The sequence below is a fragment of the Streptopelia decaocto genome (assembly GCF_964273445.1).
Source record: "Streptopelia decaocto genome assembly, chromosome: 4".
NCBI lineage: Eukaryota > Metazoa > Chordata > Aves > Columbiformes > Columbidae > Streptopelia > Streptopelia decaocto.
Genome location: NC_138658.1, coordinates 76,657,092 through 76,679,157, shown reverse-complemented (window position 1 = coordinate 76,679,157; position 22,066 = coordinate 76,657,092). Strand labels below are relative to the sequence as shown.

The 22,066-nt window shown below is 56.1% G+C and overlaps 1 protein-coding gene across 2 annotated transcripts in view; it reads right to left on the bottom strand.

The window, feature by feature from the left end:
- Positions 1–21,012, bottom strand: part of RAB11FIP5 (RAB11 family interacting protein 5) — a 41,776-nt gene extending 20,764 nt beyond the window's left edge. For both annotated transcript variants that reach the window (XM_082051896.1, XM_082051897.1), the window contains exons 1-3: positions 20,508–21,012; positions 3,728–4,167; positions 1,770–2,484 (exon numbers count right to left, since the gene is read on the bottom strand). In XM_082051896.1, the coding sequence (XP_081908022.1) occupies positions 1,770–2,484; positions 3,728–4,167; positions 20,508–20,875 (1,523 nt within the window). In that variant the 5' untranslated portion in view covers positions 20,876–21,012. The remainder of the gene's footprint in view (positions 1–1,769; positions 2,485–3,727; positions 4,168–20,507) is intronic.
- Between the last annotated feature and the right edge of the window lie 1,054 nt (positions 21,013–22,066).

Below are 22,066 nucleotides of genomic sequence, written 5' to 3'. Positions count from 1 at the left end.
TGAGAAACCCTTCAACAGCTTTGATTTGCATCGGCGGCACGGCCCACGAGGTCATTTGGTGTAAGGAAGGAGAATGAAAATACATAAAAGTTCTGTATGGTTAGAACTGCCCGGCCAGGCAGCTCGAGCACTTCACCACCTTCTTCTCCTAATATCCACCTTAAACCTCCCGCGCTACGGTTTAAACTCATTACTTCCCATTTTCAAATTGCAAACTGCAATTAAAGCCCATTCAGATACTTATAAACAGCCCAAAATGTGGTGGCCCTGGGAATTTGTTCCCCCCAGCGCTTGCTGCTTCAAAGCCAATTCTGATTGCTGGGGGAGAAGAGCCCAGCCAGGGGAGCTGCTCTTGCACAACTCACCCAGATTTCCCCATACACAACAGCTTCCTGCGATGGGATCCTCGACACGCCACGCCACGCCAAACCGAGTCTAAGCAAAGCCGAGCTTTAGCTTAGCTTGAAATTAAACGGTGAGCACTGATTTAACAAATAAAAAGGCTCTCTGCATCTCCATCCATCACACGAACATCGCGGTCACGGAACTTCGCTGCCTGAATCCAGCGGGATTTTCGATGGGTTTCTTTTTCATAGTGTATCTTTTCTATTCTAGGACTTAAACTGAACAGCAGGTTTATTATTGCAAGATGAAAAAAGAATTAAAAGAGTGATGAATATTCTGTCCTTCCTCCCTCCTGGCATTCAGAGACCGGAATCCTTTAGTCTCATCCAGAAACAAACTCAGTACGGGGATGTGACACCAAACAGCGACCGGGGTTTCAAGTCCCCTGGAAATTAAAGACCTGGAAGAAGGAACCACCAGTTTAACCCGTGTGGGAACCTGGTGAAGCTGAATAAACCATGAGCGCCTCCTCATTACACTGAATTAAAATTAGGTTCAAGTCAGTCCAGATTACAAAACCCCCATCATAAATCAACCCTCTAGATTCAACCAGCTCTCGACTGCTTGTTATTTATTTTTCCTGGCTGCTTTTAACCCCGTTTTCTCCCTCTCTGAGCAATGGTAACACCACATGGGGCTCTTGGCTCGGTTCTGGCCACGGGGGACGCGCCGTCGCGGTAAAGCCGGCACAGAAATGGGGCGAACGCCACGTTTTGTGTCCTACAAATACAGCGCTGAGGGTCTGGAGGGATGAATCGTCACACGAAGCGAGAACTATTAGAGATTGGTCATGGGGAGGAGACACGGCTGGGGTGGGACGGGGAAAGGAGAGAGCAGGGCTGCGATTAGTTACTTCAGAAATATTAATTAATAATACCTCAGGTTACCAAAGGACCGCAACCCCAGGCCAGAACAGCCACGTAGGAGTGGGGGATGTTAATGAAAAGAAAATGTGATTACATGTCCCCATGTCCCGCATCCCACGCTGCCTGACAGGGAAGCTTTTTTAGCTAATTAAAGGATAACGAGCCTTTACTTCGAGGCCACAGAAACACTTGGTGTGAGCTCTGTGGAGGGAAACATCTCCCTCACCATGAAGGGGATCCCTCCCTTCCCCGACTGGGAAACAGAACCTGGGAGGACAAACCGAGCTGGTTTGTGGCACAAGCCAGCGGAGGATCGAGAGAAATATCTCAAAGGGAGAGGTTTTTCCCATTTTAAGACCAAGGAAGCATTTCCCCGCTATGGCAATGGGGACGCGTCCTCCGCTGACGCTGGGGAGCGTTTAACAGCGCGGCCGCTGAAAACGGGAGGCTGGGGCAGCGATTTAATGGCCGGGACGTCACCACCCGCCTGTCACTGACCTGGGTTTCTGAGGGGACTCTTTGGGCTCCTTGGAACCGAACCAGCCGCCGGTTTTGCTCCTCTCGTCTCCGCCGGCCGCCGCGTGGCCGGACGAGCCGTGTGAGGGTCCCATCTTCTCAGCCTGGGTTTTGCTCCCCGCGTCGCTCTTGCTGCCCCCATGGTGGAACAGGCCGCCCTTGGCTCTCTTCTCCTCTTTCCTCGTTTCCTCGGGTGGTTTGTCCTTCGTTGTCTCCGTGGGGAAGACCACGGGCGTCGCAGCTTGAGTGGGTTTGTTCTCTAAGCGGCTGTTTTCCTCCATCCTGGCTCTGCCCAGGTGGTTGCTGAGCGTGACGGCTTTCGTGGAGACCCTGAGCTCCTCCTGCAAGGCCAAGCTGGGAGGAGACGGGATGAACCTGGGCTCATCTCTCTGCTGCGCCCTCTCAAAGCCGCTGATCCCCCAAGGCACCTCGTGGGGGTCGGGATGGAGGGGGGTGAAGCCGTGAGCCTCCTCCTGCCGCCTGGGGACGGCCTGCGGGACAGACACGGGGCTCTTTGGCGCGGGCTCGTCGCTGTAAACGTGGCTCCCGTTGATGCAGAGGGAAGAGCGGGACACGGGGTCGTTCTTTGGTTTCAGGTTTTGGATTGCTTTTGGCTCCAGGACCGGGCTGACCTGGGACACATCGTCACTCAACGCTCTCTTGTGGGTCAGCTTCGGAGACGGCAAATAGTCTTTCACTGCAGGGAAACAAAGCACAAAAGAGAGGTGAGGCCGTCTGAGTAACAAGCATGACAAGCATCGTTATCACCTTGCAAACACGAAGATCTGTGAAATCATACTGGCTTTCTCCCTCCCAGGCTTTACCAGTTGATATTTAAATTATTAAAACGCAAAACACGGGTCATAATTATGTGGCTCTACGAGCTGTTCCATATTCTCCCCAAACACGTCGCCCCCCGCTGCAGGATCTGCAGAGGAGTCTCTGTAAGACAAACAAACCCCTTGTCTGAGAGGATCTGCGATCGATAATAAACGCAAGAAACCACCCAGAAGCTACTTAGAGGGCTTACGCTTCCGTGTGATTTAAGAATTTGCATGGAATAAAAGACGACAAGCCCCTGCGCTCCGCTTCGCCAGGCCAGGCTGCAGCACTGCCCGGCCCCGCGGCTGTTGCTAACGCCCAGCAGGTTTTTGGGGTTACATGGGGACCCCGGTGAGCAGGACAGCCCGGGCTGCAGGTGACACACAGCTGCTGTCCCCTCGAGCCGAAAACACCGTCTCCTTCACCATGACGCCAGGATGACGGGGCCAAATCGGAGCCTCTCGGGAACGTCACCCACACCACGCGAGCGGCGAGAAGCATCACGTACCCAGGGACTGCCACCCCGTACAGGAATTTGCCATCGCCAGCCAATTAAACCATTTAATTATATATTTTGTTTGCAAGAATTAATTCACCACAAGGGCCTTTTTTGTTTGCAAATCGGCACTCTCGCAGCGCCAAGAGCTCAGATCGGTTTAATCACCGGGAACCGGTCGCTGTTCCAGCTTTGCCTCCGAGCCGGAGGCGTCTCGTTAGACACCGGGCAGCGACGCGCTCTGCTCCATCCAACCCTCTCCCAGGGGTTCTGCACTCTGACTCAGCGTTAGTGACCCACTTTTAGGGTTTTAGGGGTCCCAAAGCACCCTCGTAGCCCGCAAGCTCGTGGTGAGCTGCAGGCAACACGTGCAGCGTCAGCCTAAGTCAGGTTGTTCATACACAGGCTCAACAGGAAAAGGAAAATTGGAGATGTTTCCTCTCGTTCTGGCAAGCACAGTACTGCCAGCGCGGAGCTCTCGGAGGGTTTGTGCGGGACGACGCTTCTTAGGTAAGCAATTAATTAACAGATTTGCAGGAAAGCCTCAAAAGCCCCTTACAAAGAAGCAGAAATAAAAGCAAAACAAGGGGGGAAGCGGGGATTAAAAGCGATATCCTCTTACCAGAGCGCTCCGTGGACAGGCTGCTGTGTCTGCTGGGGGATTTGGTCACCTCGGGAAGGTTTGCGGCCAGGCCCAGGCTGGCGGAAGAGACGGTGCTGTCGGATCCCAGGGAGGTGTTGGATTGCGTCAGGGACGACTTGCGCAGCTTGTTCTTCAAGAAGAAGCCCTTGACTTTGGATTTCTTGCCCCCGACGTCGTAGTCGTCCTCCCCGTCGAGGGCGCCCATGCTGCTGGGGATGATGGCCGAGGCCGACTCCAAGTCGTATTTCTTCTTGCCCTTCACCTTGTCCTTCAGCTTGCCGAAGGGCGAGCGCGGCTTGTCCTTCATGGACAGGTCGAACATGCTGGCCGTGAGGTTGTTACGCGTGAACTGGATGCTCACCAGGATCTCCCCGCGCTCCTTCTCCTTCTTCCCAGCCTTGGAGTGTAGCTTGTACCACCTGGAGCCAAAGAGGGAAGAGAAGAAAAGGTCCCTCCGTCATTTCCGAGATCTCAGCGAGGACACTGACAGGTGGGACGTCACACAAGTGCCCCTGAAGCCACCTAAGACCCAAGTCGGAGATGTACAAACACCAAACACGGAGGTGTCGCAGGGACCAGACCTCTCCCTAACAGCTCCATCTCCATCCCTGTCCTAAAACGCTTCCACTAAATAACCCCAAAAGCCCCATCTCGCTCGTCCTGGCGTCAGATCCCGCCACGCGGTTCAAGGGGAGGTTACTCGCAACTGAATTTTGGTACGGTCGGCCGGTCTGTTTAAAAAGACGGTGCTTTGTGCTCACATTTGAAATATTCAAGAGCCAGTGACTCAGAACAAATCCTTTCAAGTCAGAGACGGGACCGTAATGGCAAAGGCACTCAACAACATTCATTAAAATAACTTAATGCCATATCCTCGGTGCCTCACCCTAAATAAAGATGCTGAAGTCTGCCTAGAAGTGACCTTGCATTGGGCATTTTGAGGATGCTGCATCCCCAGAGCCCTTTACGGGGCACAGCTTTGGGGTCTGTGATGACCTGATGTGATGGTGGAGGATGCGGCAAAACCCAATGTCCATCCCCTTCCCCTCCGCCAAATCCCTCAGTTCTCCTGAAACCTCTTAAATTTTGAGGCAGCTCAAGCTGAGGAGGGAAAACTGTTTCATTTTAATGTCCCCTGTGCTGCTGGGGCTGGTGGGAGCTCCCAGGGGAGATATTGGCCACATCCACCAGCACAAAAGCTTCAACCGACTCCACAGCAAGTTACTGGGGGATGGAACCCGTAACACAGACTTTGCTCCATAACTTCGCACACAGAACATGGGAAAAGCCTCCAAAACAGTCATGGCACATGGAAAAAAACCTTCCAAGCTGTATTTAGGGCCAAATCCTTCTGCAGGGAACAGCCTGTGCAGGGCACGGAGCGCGCCCTGGGAAGCAATGGGAGAGGGGACCAGCCAAGTTGCTCCAGGGGAGGTTGAGGTTGGATCTGGGGACCAATTTCTTCCCCAAAGGGCTGTGGGGCATTGGAACAGGCTGCCCAGGGCAGTGCTGGAGTCACCATCCCTGGAGGGTTGGACAGACGGACACGAGGTTCTCAGGACATGGGGCAGTGCCAGGGGTGGGTTATGGTTGGACTCCATGATCTTGAGGAGCTTTTCCAACCAAAGTGATTCTGTGATTCTACAGCCTCCTGCCAGCTGGGACCAACAGTGGGTGAGAAGCCACCAAAGCAAGAGATGCCCCAAGACACCTTCTAGTTCCATTTCTTCCCCCAAACTGCTGCCAGCCCCACAGTCCTGGACCCCTCAGGTCAGGAAAGAGATTGAAGTGCTGGAGCGGGTCCAGAGAAGAGCAACAAGACTGGGGAAGGGACTGGAACACAAGCCCTATGGGGAGAGGCTGAGGGAGCTGGGCTTGTTTAGTCTGGAGAAGAGGAGGCTCAGAGCTGAGCTCAGCACTCTCTAGAACTACCTGAAGGGCAGTTCTAGCCAGGTGGGGATTGGGCTCTTCTCCCAGGCATCAGCAATAGGACAAGGGGCCATGGGCTTCAACTCTGCCAGGGGAAATTGAGGCTGGAGATGAGAAAGCAATTCTGTGCAGAGAGAGTGGTCAGGATTGGAATGGCTGCCCAGGGAGGTGCTGGACTCACCGGCCCTGGAGGTTTTTAAACTGAGATTGGCCATGGCACTTAGTGCCATGATCTAGTCAATGGGCTGGAGTTGGACCAAGGGTTGGACTGGATGATCTCTGAGGGCTTTTCCAACCCAGTCCCTTCTGGGATTCTTTCGCTCCCTTCTCCTCCCATGAGCTGCCCAATTCCAGGCTCTGCTTCCCAGGCAAAGTATTAAAATTCCCCTTAACAAGGCGCAAGGAAATCTGCAGGTTCAGTGACACGTTTCACAGGCAGACCGGGAGGTGGGAGAAATTTCTAGGCTGGGGGTTAAGAATTTGCCAGTGATTCCCCAGAAAATCAACATCGCGGTGATGTTTTACATCCACTCGAAAAGTGAGGTCGCTTCACAAGGGGAAGGAAAATGTGAAGGGACGGAGCTGGGTGTGAGCAGCCTGAAATCAGCAGGGCGAGGAAAACACTCGAATCGCGTCCTCCAGGAGTTCCTGAATTACTGCTGGGGAAGTTATCGCATCTCAGACCAAGGGAGGAGCTGGAAAACATGAGGAGCCTTCACCGCACCTCGGGAAAGGGGGTAAAACCCCTAAATCCCCACCAGGACACCTGGAAAAAGAAAACACGTTAAAAAAAGCAGCTTTGAGCCCGTAGAGCGAGTCACAGGGTGCAAAGAGCCACCCGAACAGGCGGATCCACTGCAGGTGGGTCGGTCGGACTCTTCCCATCGGAGCGGGGAGGAAAAAGCTGCTTGGAACAGGCTGCACATCAAATATTGTGTTGCTCAGTTTGATGCAAGACCTGGAAGAGGTTCAAGAGGGAAGAGCTGCCAGCTGGGAGAGGTTTGGGAGCTGAATCATTTTGCAGGAAAACGACACAATAAAAAACAAACCTCGCAAGTAGTTTTTATGTTTTACATCATCCCGTGGAAAATAAGAAGTAGAGAATCCGGGCGGATGAACAGAAGAAAAGGCACGAGCTTGAGGATGATGAGATGGAGCAGCCCGTAGGAGATGTGGATGCGCTCTCAGCATCTCCCGTCCTGTCGCTTATGAATGTTGTGCTCATTAAAATTAATTTGGGTGCTCGGCGGCGATGCCTTTGAGAGAACAAGCCTTAAAACCTGATCTGCTGCAAAAAGCACCCGTTCAAGGCAAAACCTCTGCTTATGCTGGAGCTGGATTAAGGAGCTATTTTTGGTTCCCGAGAGCTAATCAGCAGTCGGGACTACACCTCAACCGGGGAACGGAGCTATTTTTAGGCTGAGCTCTAAGTTTACGGCACCACATGAATGTTTGGGAGGATTAAGTTGTTCCATGTTGGGTTCTTTCTTGTTTTTTTCTTTTCTATGAATCAGTTCCAGTGGAAACAGGCGGTGCAAACACTGACTGGGCTGGGATGTGGCAGGATTTGGGTGGGTTTCACGTCCCAGCCCAGCTAAACACAACCTCCCGCAGCATCTTTGCGCTGTGAACTGCATCCCACGGCCCTTGGTTTTGGTGGCATCTCCTGAGGAAGGTGCCACCCGCTTGGGTCCAGCTCCTCACTGGACACCCAGGACAAGCCACCCATCTCCGGCCACATACAACCAGGGTGCTGCTCTTAGAGAAGTCTGGAGCGGTCACAGCTTGTTCCTGGGGAGCAGAGCCTGACCCCCCCTGGCTCCAAGCTCCTTTCAGGCAGTTCAGAGATCAGAAGGTCTCCCCTCAGCTCCTGTTCTCCAGCTGAACCCCCCAGGTCCCTCAGTCGCTCCCATCACACTTGTGCTCCAAGTTCTATTCTCTCACAGCCAACGGGTCCAACACCTCTGTGCATCAGGCGCCTGCTTGCAGCACTGCACCCCAAAAATACAAAGGCCTTCTCCCACCATCACCACAGGATCTTCCATCCACAGATGTCACAGTAGGAACAGGGACCCAAGGGATCTCTGCAGGGGGAAGGAAGCAGCAAAACACCCGAGTACACAGGGACAGGAGAGGAAACCTCAAACAGAAGCCTCCCCACAGACATCTCGGAAAGAGGAAGCAGCTGGAGGCCCCTGTGAGCTCTTATAGATCATGGAACAGTTTGTGTTGGAGGGCCCTTCCCATCTCCCCCAGTGCCCCCCCTGCCATGACAGGGACATCTTCACCAGCTCAGGTTGCTCAGAGCCCCGTCCAGCCTGGCCTGGGATGTCTCAGGGATGGTTCAGCCACCACCTCTCTGCCCAACCTGGGCCAGGCTCTCACCACCCTCAGGGCCAACAATTTCTTCCTCATGTCCAGCCTGAATCTCCCTCCTTTAGTTTCAAACCATCACCCCTTGTTCTATCACAACGTAGCTCCTGGGAAATGAACCGTGTTCAGTGAGCACTGAGGGTGGACTGAGGGTTCCCAGCCCCCTGCCTGGCTGTGCACGCTCATTTAGGTCATCGTGTTTAATTAGCACATCCCAGCTGCCTCCAGACAGTTGCGGTAAAACCCTGTTCTGTGCAAAGGCTCCTCTCTCCTCCCACTCACCTCCACCGAGAACGACGAGCCGCACGGCACGGCTGCCAAAAGGCAGCTTTGGGAGGAACGGCAGAAAGCGCCCGGCATCTATTTTTATATCTGCTGTTGTTGGGATCAATCGGAGCATCGAGGGAAGCACAGAGAACAGAGCACAAAGCTCCGCTGTAGCTCCAGGCCCCCAAAACCCACGTGTTCTCCCTCATCCCCCAGCAGCATCCCGTACCGGAAAGCCAAGTAATGCTGAGCAAAGGGAAAAAAAACACCCTGGCATGGAAACAAGAGCGTAGGAGCTGTTTGTTAAGGAGGAAAAACGAGCCCACGGAGGATGCTGACACGATGGATTCGCTCAGGGTCAGCGCCTGGTTCGCACCGTCCCGCCCTCTCTGCTCATCATCCTCTGTTGGGCTGCGGGTGATCAATTTGGGGGGGCAAAGGGAGCCCCTGCTTCTAAAAACCTTGTGTTGGGGATATAAACAACAGAGGGAAAATGTTCAGGCAGTTTTTTCTCTCCCTGTCAGTTAGGAAACTGGTTTGGGTTTAAGAGACACCTGGTCTGCAGGGGCTGTTGGGGTGACCAGGGGGACACAGAGCCAAACCTCAACAGAACGGGAACCCTGACCATGGAGAGGGGTCCCAGGGGACACTGAGCCCAAGATTCCTGTCACCTTGTCCCCTCTACATCCCACACCTCCTCAAGTGACTCCTTCAAGCCTGAAGCCCACGCTCAAATACTGCCCAGCTTTGCAGGTCACCATCCCAAAGTGAGCCGAGCTCACTTCGTTGGTTTGGGATTAGCACAGTCGTGACAGCGGGATGAGATTGCGCAAGCAGGGCAGCGAATGGAACGCGCCTCTCGGAGATGCCATGTGGACCATCGGGGCACCATCCTGCCCTACCTTGAGCGAGGACGCGGGTCCTTCCAAGGAGAACATGGGTCCTTCCAAAAAGGAACCACCCTTGCTCTCCCATGGGTCCAGCTGGGGTCCCCAGGGGATCCTCGTCCACCCTCCAGCTCAGCCAGACCTGTGCACCACACCCTGGGTACCTTCAGCAATGGTTCTCCAGTTTCAATGCTGGACTGGTCCCAGTGCTTTAGCAGCAGCAGGTTGACAAGAGCTTCCTCGCGTGGTGACGTCCCTCAGCAACTCGTGGCTTTTGCACAGGGAAGGACGCGCAGCTGGAGCATTTCTAGAGAACTTCAGCGGTCAGACGCTTCCCAAAAATGTCCCAAAACCACTCGGCGTGGTCGAAGTGGCCAAGGTTCAACCCGAAGCGAGCAGAAATGCTCCTGCCCCGCGCGGCTCAGCCACCTCGGAACAAGCGACAGCCCAACGCGGAGCCAATGCCTCTGCCCGGCCTGTCATTTGCTGCTGATTCATCCCTGCAACAAGGTCTTCTCCGCTTAGGAAAAAGCCTCAAGTCTTTAATTAAAGACTATTTGGGCCTCTAGAGCAGAGGACTGAGCGCAGAAAATCAATCCAGGGAAAACAGGGATGTTGGCAGAAGGGGCAAAGCTCCTTGTGCACAACCCACCTCGATGGGGATGGCGCAAATTTACTATTTCAAGAGGCATTTTGGTGAGACAAGAGCTGCAGCAGCCCTGCAGAAATATGAATATATATCACATAATGGCAGGAGGAAGCTCACCTACCGAGAAGGGAAGCACAGCGTGGAAAAAACCCAACCCTGGGGTGTTTTGTGCTTTTTGTGTGGCTTCGTGTTTTTGACACAGCTTCCCCCACGGGTGCTGGGAAGCTTTTCTGCAGCGTAGGTTTGTTTTCGTGTTGGGTTTGGACGGCCTGTTTTGCAAGGTGATCCCTGTAAGCTGTGAAAAGCACAGATGGAAAATAAACACAGGCTGGATCCCCCACGGATGGGGAAGAAAGGGCGCGAGCGGCCGGGGTGGGAAGAAGTTCATCTCTCCAAACCTTCCTCTGAGAAGTGCTCGAAAACAAACTTGAACAAACCAACCCCCGCCACGGCTCGTTAGGTAATTCAGCTCACTGCTAATGAAGGAACTCAGTCCTGCTTCTCTAATGGGTTCCAGGTTTGAGGCCAGGAACAGAGGGGTTGTCACTCCAGTGGGGCTCGATGGCAGGAACAGCCTGTAAACCTGCATGGCAGGGTGAAAACCGAGCTCAGTGGTGAGCGTGGCCTAACACTCAGGCTGTGCTATGGAGCTGGAGTTCCAGGCACGGATCCTGCAGTACCTCAGTGCTCACTGCCCAGGGTCCTGAGCATCCTCACTCCTGCATCAAATAGGATCATAGAATCATTTTGGCTGGGAAAGAACTTTAAAATCTTCAAGTCCAACTGCTAGCGTAGCACTGCTAAGGCCACCACTGACACAGGTCCCCGAGAACCTCATGTCCGTCTGTCCAGCCCTCCAGGGATGGTGACTCCAGCACTGCCCTGGGCAGCCTGTTCCAATGCCCCACAGCCCTTTGGGGAAGAAATTGTTCCCACATCCAACCTCAACCTCCCCTGGCGCAACTTGAGGCCGTTTCCTCTGCTCCTGGTGCTTGTTCCTGGGGAGCAGAGCCCGACCCCCCTGGCTCCAAGCTCCTTTCAGGCAGTTCAGAGATCAGAAGGTCTCCCCTCAGCTCCTGTTCTCCAGCTGAACCCCCCAGGTCCCTCAGCCGCTCCATCACACTTGTGCTCCAGCCCCTCACCAGCTCCGTTCCCTTCTCTCAACTCGCTCCAGCACCTCAAGCCCTTTCTTGGCGTGAGGGGCCCAGAACTGCCCCCAGGATTCGAGGTTTGGCCTCCCCAGTGCCCAGCACAGGGATGGTCACTGCCCTGGGCCTGCTGGCCACACCAGTGCTGGCACCAGCCAGGATGCTCTCGGTCTTTTTGGCCAGGTGGGCACACGCTGGCTCACATTCAGCTGCTGTCCCTGCCACCCTTGGCTATGGGGACACCGGGGTGGAGCCGCTGGACAGGCTGTTTTCTTGCCCCTGGACAGGGAGCAGACAGGACACTCCCCAGCCACCCCACTGCCCCAAATCTGCCCCTGTGGCCTCTGTGCTGGTGGGAAGAGGCAAACGGGGGTGTGACGGCACCAAGGGGGACGGTTTCACAGGTAAGAATAGACACCAGGGACGGAGAAGAGCAATCAACAGCGCTGGCACAGCGGCACGGGCAGGCAACTTCATCCCACAGCAATTCAGGCTGGGGAGAGCAGAGGTTTTCCCCTCGCTAGCACAGGACGGAAAGATAGGAAGGGAAAGGGGGGGAGATTTAAGGAGCTGTAAAACGGTACATGAAACATTTATGAATGAAGAGGAGATTGTAATAGCAGGAGACAGAAAGCGATCTCTTCAGCTATATTTATCTGCTTACGCTCCAGAGCGTCCAAGAATCGCGTCCTCCGAGTCACGAACAAGCCGATAAACCACAATTGCGGTCACCAAATGACCCGAACCGCCAGGCCAGCGCTGCCCGGGCACAGCGAGACGTGGGGACGAGGCCCCTGGTGAGGATGGCAGAGGTGACAGCGCTGGCGACCCGCTGCCCGCTCACCAGAAACCAAGGGCACTAATGAAGGTGAAAATAACAAGTCCTAAGAGGACTCTACAGCATCGCAAAGCACGACTGACACCGAGGAGCTGCTCCGCAGGTTCCCCCGGTGCGTCTGCTTAATGCAGAGCTCAACATGCGTGGGATGGGCGGGAGAAACGCGGTTTTGCTGTAATTTCTTCTCCACTTCCAGCTGGGAAGAGCATCCCGGTTGGGCTGGCACGGAGAACCGAGTAGTGCCCGTCCTCCAAAGGGAAAACCAACCCACGCAGCCCAAAATATCGGCAACACCCGCCTGGGCAACAGGTCACGCATCGATTGTTCATTCACGGCATCAACAGACGCTGCAAAGTGCTCTCAGGCATGAGTCACGCACGGGAAAAAGGAGGAAAAAGGAGCAAATCTTCAGCCTAGCAGCAGGGTGTTCTAATTACACACAGATTTATCCTCGCTGGACACACCGGTGAGGACACATGTGCTGGAAATGCGGAGCTGGGGAGGCCGTGGGATGCAGCTCCCGAACCCCCATCCTGGGCTGGAAAGGCCGTCCCGCTGGAAACCCAAATTCGCCCGGCAGTTACTTGCACACTGAGCACAGGCTCCAACAAGCCATGGGGTGGGAAGAGAGGTGGCAGCAAAGGTTTAAAAGCCATTTTCGGTGGACAGACCGCATGCAGAATGGACACAAGGTCTTTTTTGGACTCAAATTGTGAAGAAAGCCCCACGCAGCAGAGGCGGCAGCCCATGCCAGCTCCTCTGCAACGGAGCAGCACCCAGAGCAAGAGGATTTCAACACGCGAGATGACACCAGAGCGCCTGGAGCCCGCAGGGTTGCTGGGGGCAAGGAGCCCGTTTTTATTTCGTGAAGGCACCTACATAAGCGTGTTTATGAGCTGGAGGCAGCGGGCGGGCAGAATAAGCGGGTCTTGGCTCTGCCCTGGCAGCAGCCACAGCATGGACGCGCTCTCCACCCCAACAGATGGAATCATAGAATCGTTTTGGTTGAAAAAGACCCTCAGGATCATGGAGACCAACCATAACCCAGCCCTGGCACTGCCCCATGTCCTGAGAACCTCATGTCCATCTGTCCAGCCCTCCAGGGATGGTGACTCCAGCACTGCCCTGGGCAGCCTGTTCCAATGCCCCACAGCCCTTTGCGGAAGAAATTGGTCCCCACATCCAACCTCAACCTCCCCTGGCGCAACTTGAGGCCGTTTCCTCTGCTCCTGGCGCTTGTTCCTGGGGAGCAGAGCCCGACCCCCCTGGCTCCAAGCTCCTTTCAGGCAGTTCAGAGATCAGAAGGTCTCCCCTCAGCTCCTGTTCTCCAGCTGAACCCCCCAGGTCCCTCAGCCGCTCCATCACACTTGTGCTCCAGCCCCTCACCAGCTCCGTTCCCTTCTCTCAACTCAGATAAACTCAAGATCTTCATGATTCCCCCAGGAACCACAAAGAACATCCCCAAAAAACTCCTCTCCTGCTGCTGGCTCTCAGACGCTGCCTTTGAGCCCCAGCTCAGCACTTGTAGGGCAAGAAGAGCGGAGAGGAAGAATTGACATGAAATATTTTGCCAGGCTCCGTAGGGAAGGGAGAGAGTCACCTTGGAAAGATGAACCAAGGCAGCAATGCTCCTGAAGGATGGTATGAGTACTACCCAAACTCGAGACATGCAATAGCACCAGCTCCACCTGCATCTGGAGCTTTTTACCAACAGGTTCCAGGGGTTTTTTGAGCCGGCTGTGGGTTTTTCCGCAGCTGCTAAGGGCAAAAAGACAGCTGGAGGCAGTTAAGGCTCTGCAGATGAGCGTGAAACACAGACAGAAACCTGAATCTGCAGCTTTTGGGTTTTTCAGATGATGGAGGGTGACAGGCCAGCTCGCTCAGCTACTCACAGTCCAAACCCAACGTGCCAGATTCGCAAAGCTGGGATCAAACTGCTCAAATATCTTTTAAAAACCAAGCAAAGCAGAGCCTTCCTGGAGCAGAACAGAGCGAGGGCCTCAAACCGGCATCGGCAACTGGGTGAAAACGGGGTTAACCGGGCAGGTAGAAGCAAAATTAAGCCCTGTGTAAGCAGCACCATCGCACAGAACCTTGGTGTTCTCCCTTGGGCTCCCAGCCGGGGGCAAACGCTTGCCTGGCCACGCTGGCCACCAAGGACCCGGCACAAGGCTCCCTCAGGCCCAGCCTGACCTGGGGCAGCGCAGAGAGCACCTCGACCTGATTTTTGGCAGGACAACCCCTCTCCTTGCCCTGCTCGGCAGCATTTCAACACAGCAGGGCGTTTCCCGGCTCAGCTGAGCCGCAACAACCCCTCTGAGCTGCTTTTTCAGCCCCAAAATGAGGATTTCATCACAGCACAGATGGCCAAGGAGCTCGCTGCTGCAATCGGCCACCCCAGAGACCTTCGCCAGCTTTGCCGGGCACCTCTGATCACAGCCCCTGGGGAAAAGGGCTCTGTTTGCCCCTTGTATTAAAAACTTTCCAGCCCTAAACTATCACAGAGCTATCGCTATCACTATCCCTTCCTCTACAAGGTCTCTTGCCCTCCTTGACTTAAGAACAGACGCGTGGAGGACACGGCTGTGGCGATCTGGCCTCGGCTCCAACCAGATAAGGGGCACAAAGTCAATTCTGGCCCTGGGTGTGAAAATTTCCCCGTAGGAGACGCAGCCAAGGCCACGGAGGGAACGGCAAACAGCACAAATCATCCCATCCGAGAGACGCCCCGGCCAAGAGCCCGCAGGCCACAGCGCGAGCTCTGCTGCTAACGATCGGCGCTGATTTTAATGGAACGAGGGGGAACGGTGGCCACAAGCACAGGGTGGGGCAGAGGGGTTGGTGGCGGACATGGGAGCAAGTTCCTGCCTGGGGGAAACACGAGGACACAGAAATCATGTTACCCATCCACTGAAAGGAGGGGATGTGATGGGAACAACCAGCAAGGGGAAGGGAAAAGTGCCTGGCAGGGGGTTTAGCTCTAGAAGGACCAACAGACAGTGAGGGAGCCCTGGCAGGGATTTGGGCAGCGTCCTTTGGCTCTGCGGGTGCTTCTCGCCCCATGCCGAGGTCCCAACGTTGCTTGGCTGCGGAGATGGGCAGCAATGACGTGAAACCTTCTTCCCCAGCCCTAGGAAATCACACAGAAAAACAGACTGATGGGGTTGAAGGGACCTCTGGAGATCATCCAGTCCAACCCACCTGCTCACGCAGGGTCACCAGAGCAGATCACACAGGGTCGTGTCCAGGCGGGTTTGAATGTCTCAGAGAAGGAGACTCCACAACCTCTCTGGGCAGCCTGGGCCGGGCTCTGGCACCTCACAGGAAAGAAGTTTCTCCTCATATTCAGATGGAGCCTCCTGCGTTTCAGTCTGTGCCCGTTGCCCCTCATCCTGTCATTGGGCACCACTGAACAGAGTCTGGTCCATCCTCTGACACCCACCCTGGACATATTTATAAAGACTGGTAAGATCCCTCTCAGCTTCTCTTCTGCCATCCCATCTCCACTGAGCCTTGTCCCAGAACCAGGCTCCATTGGGACACAGGGGACACGAGCCCCGGTGGCCTCAAGGACTTCAGCTAGAAAAGCTTCGCACCCAGAGGAAAGGTTTTGGTACCCCCAGTAGCTTCTTCCCCGATGGGCAGTGGGAAGGAGAGCGTCTCGATCCCGCTGCCAGGACGGACACGCTGCGGCTGCCCCCCAAAGGGCTCCACACAAACCCAGACCCCCCTGAGCAACCAGCCCCGCTCCCTCCACAGGGGAGGGACAGGAACCAGTAAAGGGAACTGTGGCAGGGAGAGCTTTGGCGAATGTAAAGCTGGGCTAATAACGGCTCCGCAGGACTTGTTCCCTGTGGCAGAGGCACCAAAGGCCAATCGCTGCTGTTGCTCCCCGGCCGAGGCAGCAGCCAGCAAACAACTGCAAGTCACTGCAGGAAAATGCCAGAGCCAGGAATGACAAATCCTCTGCTACACCTACTGTGCCCTTCCCTGCACGATCCCCGTGATGCAAAGCCCTGAATTTTGCCCTCCAAAGACCGAGCTCCGGCAGTCTGGTGTTTGCACGGCAAGCAGAGCTTCACCATGGAAGCCACAGGATAACAGAATCATTTGGGTTGGAAAAAACCCTAAAGATCATTGAATCCAACCACTAACCCACCCCTGTCCCTGCCCCATGTCCCCGAGAACCTCATGTCCGTCTGTCCAACCCTCCAGGGATGGTGACTCCAGCACTGCCCTGGGCAGCCTGTTCCAATGCCCCACAGCCCTTTGGGGAAGAAATTGTTCCCAGATCCAACCTCAACCTCCCCTGGCGCAACTTGAGGCCGTTTCCTCTGCTCCTGGCGCTTGTTCCTGGGGAGCAGAGCCCGACCCCCCTGGCTCCAAGCTCCTTTCAGGCAGGTCAGAGATCAGAAGGTCTCCCCTCAGCTCCTGTTCTCCAGCTGAACCCCCCAGGTCCCTCAGCCGCTCCATCACACTTGTGCTCCAGCCCCTCACCAGCTCCGTTCCCTTCTCTCCACTCGCTCCAGCACCTCAAGGCCTTTCTTGGCATGAGGGGCCCAGAACTGCCCCCAGGATTCGTGGTTTGGCCTCCCCAGGTCCCAGCACAGGGACGGTCACTGCCCTGGGCCTGCTGGCCACACCAGTGCTGGTACAAGTCTCACAGCTTCAACTTCTCCCCTTTGCTGTGGCAAAGAAAACAAATGACAACGGTGTTTCAAAGGAGGAAAGGAAAGGTGATGACAATTATGGGGTTTCTTTGCCCAGTCTAGGAAACACCAGGTGGAAAAGGCCTCAAGTTGCGCCAGGGAAGGTTGAGGTTGGATGTGGGGAACAATTTCTTCCCCAAAGGGCTGTGGGGCATTGGAACAGGCTGCCCAGGGCAGTGCTGGAGTCAGCATCCCTGGAGGGGTTTAAAACACACAGAGATGAGCTTCTCAGGTACATAGGTTAGTGCCAGGGGCGGGGGAACGGTTGGTCTTTATGATCTTGAGGGTCTTTTCCAACCAAAATGATGCTATGATTCTATGGCTCAAGCAGGAAGGGAGAAACGATGCTCAACACCGGTGCTTTGCTTGCCAACCCCAAGCCTTGGGATGCCCAAAAAGGTCACGAGGCTGCTCTCGTGCAAATCCAAGAGTTGATTTCCTCCCAGGCAAAACACTGAAAGGACCGAGATGTTCAGCCGAACAAGGCAGCTCACAAACACCCGCAGACGCCAGCTGACGGCTCGTTCCCGGAGAAGAGTCCAAGTTTGACAGAACATTTTCCATCGAGCTGAAAACAAGTATAAAAATCATCGCCGGTAAAGTTTCCGTACAACAAGAATCAGCAGGAAAATGAGAGCAAGGTCAACACGCTGACAATCGAGACCTTTTTTCAAAGCGAGGTCCCGTTCCAACTGGCAGCAGTTTTATGCCCAGGAGCAGAGACCGCAGATGGGCTCCTAAAAACCAGCGTATGGCGGAGACTCGACTCACACATCCCTCGCCCAGGGGCCGAGTTATCTCGGCTGCACAGGCCTGGGCGTGCTCCGCCATGCAGACCGTGTTTGTTTTGTTATTTTTTTAACCTGGGACTAAAATTTCCTCCTAAACAAAGTTGTTTGCAAAACCAGTACATCAGAAGTCGGTCGCAAGCTTAGATCAGATGTTTCTCTCCCCTAATGCTTCTCCCTCCTGGCTGGACAAGCTCCAGCACTTGGGAATCCTCTCCCAGAAATAAGCGCAGCCTGTTCCACACCACAGACCCACCACCCATCCTCAAGACAGCTTCCAGCTCTGAGCAATCAGAGCTGCTCAGGACGCAAGGCGAGAGCTCTCCGTTGTGTTTTCCGTGCTCGCTTCCATCACCAGGGGCCACGGGCAAAGATAAAGAGGCTAAAAAGCTCTGAACGGCGCAAGGGGAAGTTTATTTTCCTTATGCAAGCAAAGCTCAGGAAGGGAGAGGAGATGGGCAGCAAAAATCCTCATTATTTCCCATCTCCCAGCCCAGATCCCCCTGCGGGCTGCACCGCCGGGGTCACCAGCAGCCTCCAACCGCGCTGGACGTTGCACCCGTGGGATTAACAGCCCTTGACGTTGAGACCTTTGAGATGAAACCACAGGCTCCCGAAACCTTGGCGGAACCGTTGCAGGGGCCCCCCGGCTTTGCACAGTGTTGTAAACTTCTACTAACAGGAGCTTTTCCTCGAGACACAGCTCCCGGCGCAGGGCTCGCCACCCAAACCGCAAAGAGGACGGAAAGTCATTTCACGTCGTCCCGTGCCAAAACAACGCGTCTCTCCAGCGCACCCAGATCGGCTCGCCCGCTCTGAAGTCTGTGCACGACGCTGGTTTGAATTAGAAACGACGAATTCAGATCCAGCTCCTCCGACACCGCCCATTCTTCAGGCAGCGCTAATAAAAGCAAAATAAACGCTGGGGGGGAAACACTCAGACACTAACTCCGGGGTTAGTCACTTTTCCTCCCTCTCCACGCTCCCATTTTAGGGCAAGCAGGAGTCCCCACGGGGTGGGGATGCAAACAAGGCACGTTTATCCACAGGAGTTTTTCCAACCCCTTTTCCACGCTAATCTCACCCTGCGGGATCAAGGCTGCGTCGTGCCCCAGGGAGGAGGGCGAGGGAGGCTCCTCTCCCCATCCTGCAGCTGAATTCCTGGGGAGCTGGCGCGAGGCAGAGACGCTCCCGGAGGCGTGTGGCAGCACAGCCAGGTCTGCATGGAGCAAAGCTCCAAAAAACTTCTTCCCTAAAGGAACTGCATCCACATTCCTGCATTTCTCTACTTGGCAAAGGCTAGAAAACATTATTATTGTTTTAAACCCTTCTAGGGGAAGGAGGAAGAACAGCAAATCCCACACACAAAGGGATTTATGCTGGAGGTGACACAGGGCTGGGGTTCGGCTCCCTGAACTGGGGGACCCTCCTGCAGCGGCCCTGTGATAAACCAGGTCACACCAACGGCCCCACCGAGCCTGTGGGGCGTTGCAAAGCCACCGCAGCCATGGGAAGGACAAACCACCACCCGCATCTGTGTCACAGCTTCCCAGGAGTGACAGACACCATGGGGACCCTCCCAGGATGTGCCCTGTCCCCTGAGACACCCTTTCCCGGGGGAGGAAGGATCCTGTGATGCCTTGTCCCACACAACACCCTTCCTGCGGGGATGGAGGGACCCTGAGCCACCCCAACCTCCACAACACCCTTCCTGGAGCACACGTGAAGTCTCGTCCCCTGTGACGCCCTTTCCGGAGCATTCACGGGCCCTGCGATGCCCTGTGTCTCCCAATGCCCTTCCTGGGTCACACACGGGCCCTGTGCCACCCCATCCTCTGTGACACCCTTCCTGTGGACCCTGCGATGTCCTGTCCCCTGTGTCACCCTTCTTGGGGCATGCACAGCCCCATGATGGTGTGTGACCTCCTGCAATGCCCTTCCTGGGGCACCCATGGCACCCCATCCACTGCAATGCCCTTCCTGGGGCTCACATAGGCCCATGACACCCATCCTCGGGCATGAGGGACCCCTGACACTCATCCCAGGTCATGTAGGGACCCCTGATACTCATCCTTGGGCACATAAGGATCCCTGACGCCCATCCCGGGGCATGTAGTAAGCCTGTGACACCCATCCTGGGGCATGTAGGGACCCCCAACACCCATCCCTGGTCACACAGGGACCCTGTGACACCCATCCTGGGTCACACAGAGACCTCATGACCCCCATCCTGAGGCATATAGGGACCCCTCACACCATCCTGGGTCAGGTAAAGACCCCGTGATGCCCACCCCGGGTCATGTAAGGACCAGGGGCACATAGGGACCCCATGACCCCTATCTGGGTCACACAGGGACCCTGTGACACCCATCCTTGGGCACATAGGGACCCCATTACACCCATCCTGAGTCATGTAGGAGCCCCTTACAACCATACCAGATCACGTAGTGACCCCTGACACCATCCCAGGTCACGTAGGGACCCCATGATACCCTGTGCCACCCATCCTGGGTTACATAGGGACCTCGTGACCCCCATCCTGAAGCACGCAGGGACCCCGGCGCCATCCTGGGTCATGAAAGGACCCCGTGACACTCACCCTTGCGCGCATAGGAATCCTGTGACACCCATCCTGAGTCATATAGGGGCCCCTTACAGCCATACCAGGTCACATAGGGATCTCTGACACCCATCCCAGGTCACCTAGGGACCCTGTGACACCCGTCCTGAGTCATGTAGGGACCCCCAACACCCATCCCAGGTCATGCAGAGACCCTGTGACACCCATCCTGGGTCACATAAGGGCCCCATAACCCCCATCCTGAGTCATGTAGGGACCCCCATCACCCATCCCAGGTCATGCAGAGACCCCGTGACACCTATCCTGGGTCACATAAGGGCCCCATAACCCCCATCCTGAGTCATGTAGGGACCCCTGACACCATCCTGGGTCACTCAGAGACCCCGTGACACCCACCCTTGCACACACAGGGACCCCATGACACCATCCCAGGTCACACTGGGACCCCATGATGCCCATCCTGAGACATGTGGGGACCCCATGACGTCCATGCTGGGGCCCATAGGGACCCCATGACAACACCCAGGTCACATACATAGGGACCCCACCACGGGTGTGGGGCGCTGCCCGGCCGGGCCGCACTCACTCACCGCTCGTCGGGCGCTCGGCCCCGCTGCAGCGCGGGCTCCAGGGGCACCGTGGCCTGGCCCAGGAACCGGTCCATGCCCACCAGGGCCCGGTGCATCACGGTGAGCACCAGCCCGCCCAGCTCGGGGGGCAGCTCGAAGGCGCATTCCTCTCGCCACTCGGGGTTCCCGGGGCTCTTCTCGGCCACCGAGGTGCTGTACTTCTCGCGGCCCAGCTGGATGATGGTGTAGGCGTCGCTGGTGCCCGCTTTGCCGCCGCCGCCGCCCTTGCAGCGCAGCCCGCGGGCCCGCACCACCGTCACCTGGACGTGGGTGGGCAGCCAGGCCGGGGAGCCCTCGGCGGGGAGCGCGGCCGCCCGCAGCAGCGCCATGACGGGACGGGGAGGCGGCGCCGGGCCGGACAGAACCGGACACAACCGGACCGGAGCGAACCGGACCGGACCGGGCCCCGCGCCGCTGCCGCAGCCGGGCCGCAGCGCGAGCGCCACCGGCCGCCCCCCCAAGCCACGCCCCCTGCTCTGACCACGCCCGGCTGTAGTCACGCCCCCAGTCACGCCCCTTCAACCCTTGGTCACGCCCCCTATGCCCCAGGCCACGCCCTCTCCCTCCACCACGCCCCGCCCGCCGGACCGCCGGATCAGGAGCGGGATTCACAGAATGACAGTGTCAGGGGTTGAAGAGACCTGGAAAGCTCATCCAGTGCAATCCCCCCATGGAGCAGGAACACCCAGATGAGGTTACACAGGAAGGTGTCCAGGCGGGTTGGAATGTCTGCACAGAAGGAGACTCCACAACCTCCCTGGGCAGCCTGGGCCAGGCTCTGCCACCCTCACCGGGAACAAGTTTCTTCTCAAATTGAAGTGGAACCTCCTGTGTTCCAGTTCAAACCCATTGCCCCTTGTCCTGTCACTGGTTGTCACCAGAAGAGCCTGGCTCCATCCTCCTGACAGTCCCCCTTTCCATATTGATCCCCATGAATGAGTCCCCCCTCAGTGTCCTCTTGTCCAGCTCCAGAGCCTCAGCTTCCTCAGCCTTTCCTCACACGGGAGATGCTCCACTGCCTCCAGCATCTTGGTGGCTGCGCTGGACTCTCTCCAGCAGTTCCCTGTCCTGCTGGAACTGAGGGGCCACCACTGGACACAATATTCCAGGTGTGGTCTCCCCAGGGCAGAGCAGAGGGGCAGGAGAACCTCTCTGACCTACTGACCACCCCCTTCTAACCCACCCCAGGTCCCATTGGCTTCCTGGCCACAAGGGCCCAGTGCTGGCTCATGGTCACCCTGCTGTCCCCAGGACCCCCAGGTCCCTTTCCCCTACGCTGCTCTCTAATAGGTCATTCCCCAGCTTACACTGGAACCTGGGGTTGTTCCTGCCCAGATGTCACACTCTACACTTGCCCTCAAAGTGAAGAAGTTGCTCAGATCTATGAAGCTCCTTGATGTGGAAAGTGACAAGTTGGGTTTGCCCTTGTGAGTGAGGGCCGGGGGAGGGACCAGTAAACGTGACATCATGGTGGGTGACGAGGAACCTGCAGTGAGGGTGGGTAAGTGGGCTCAGTCTTT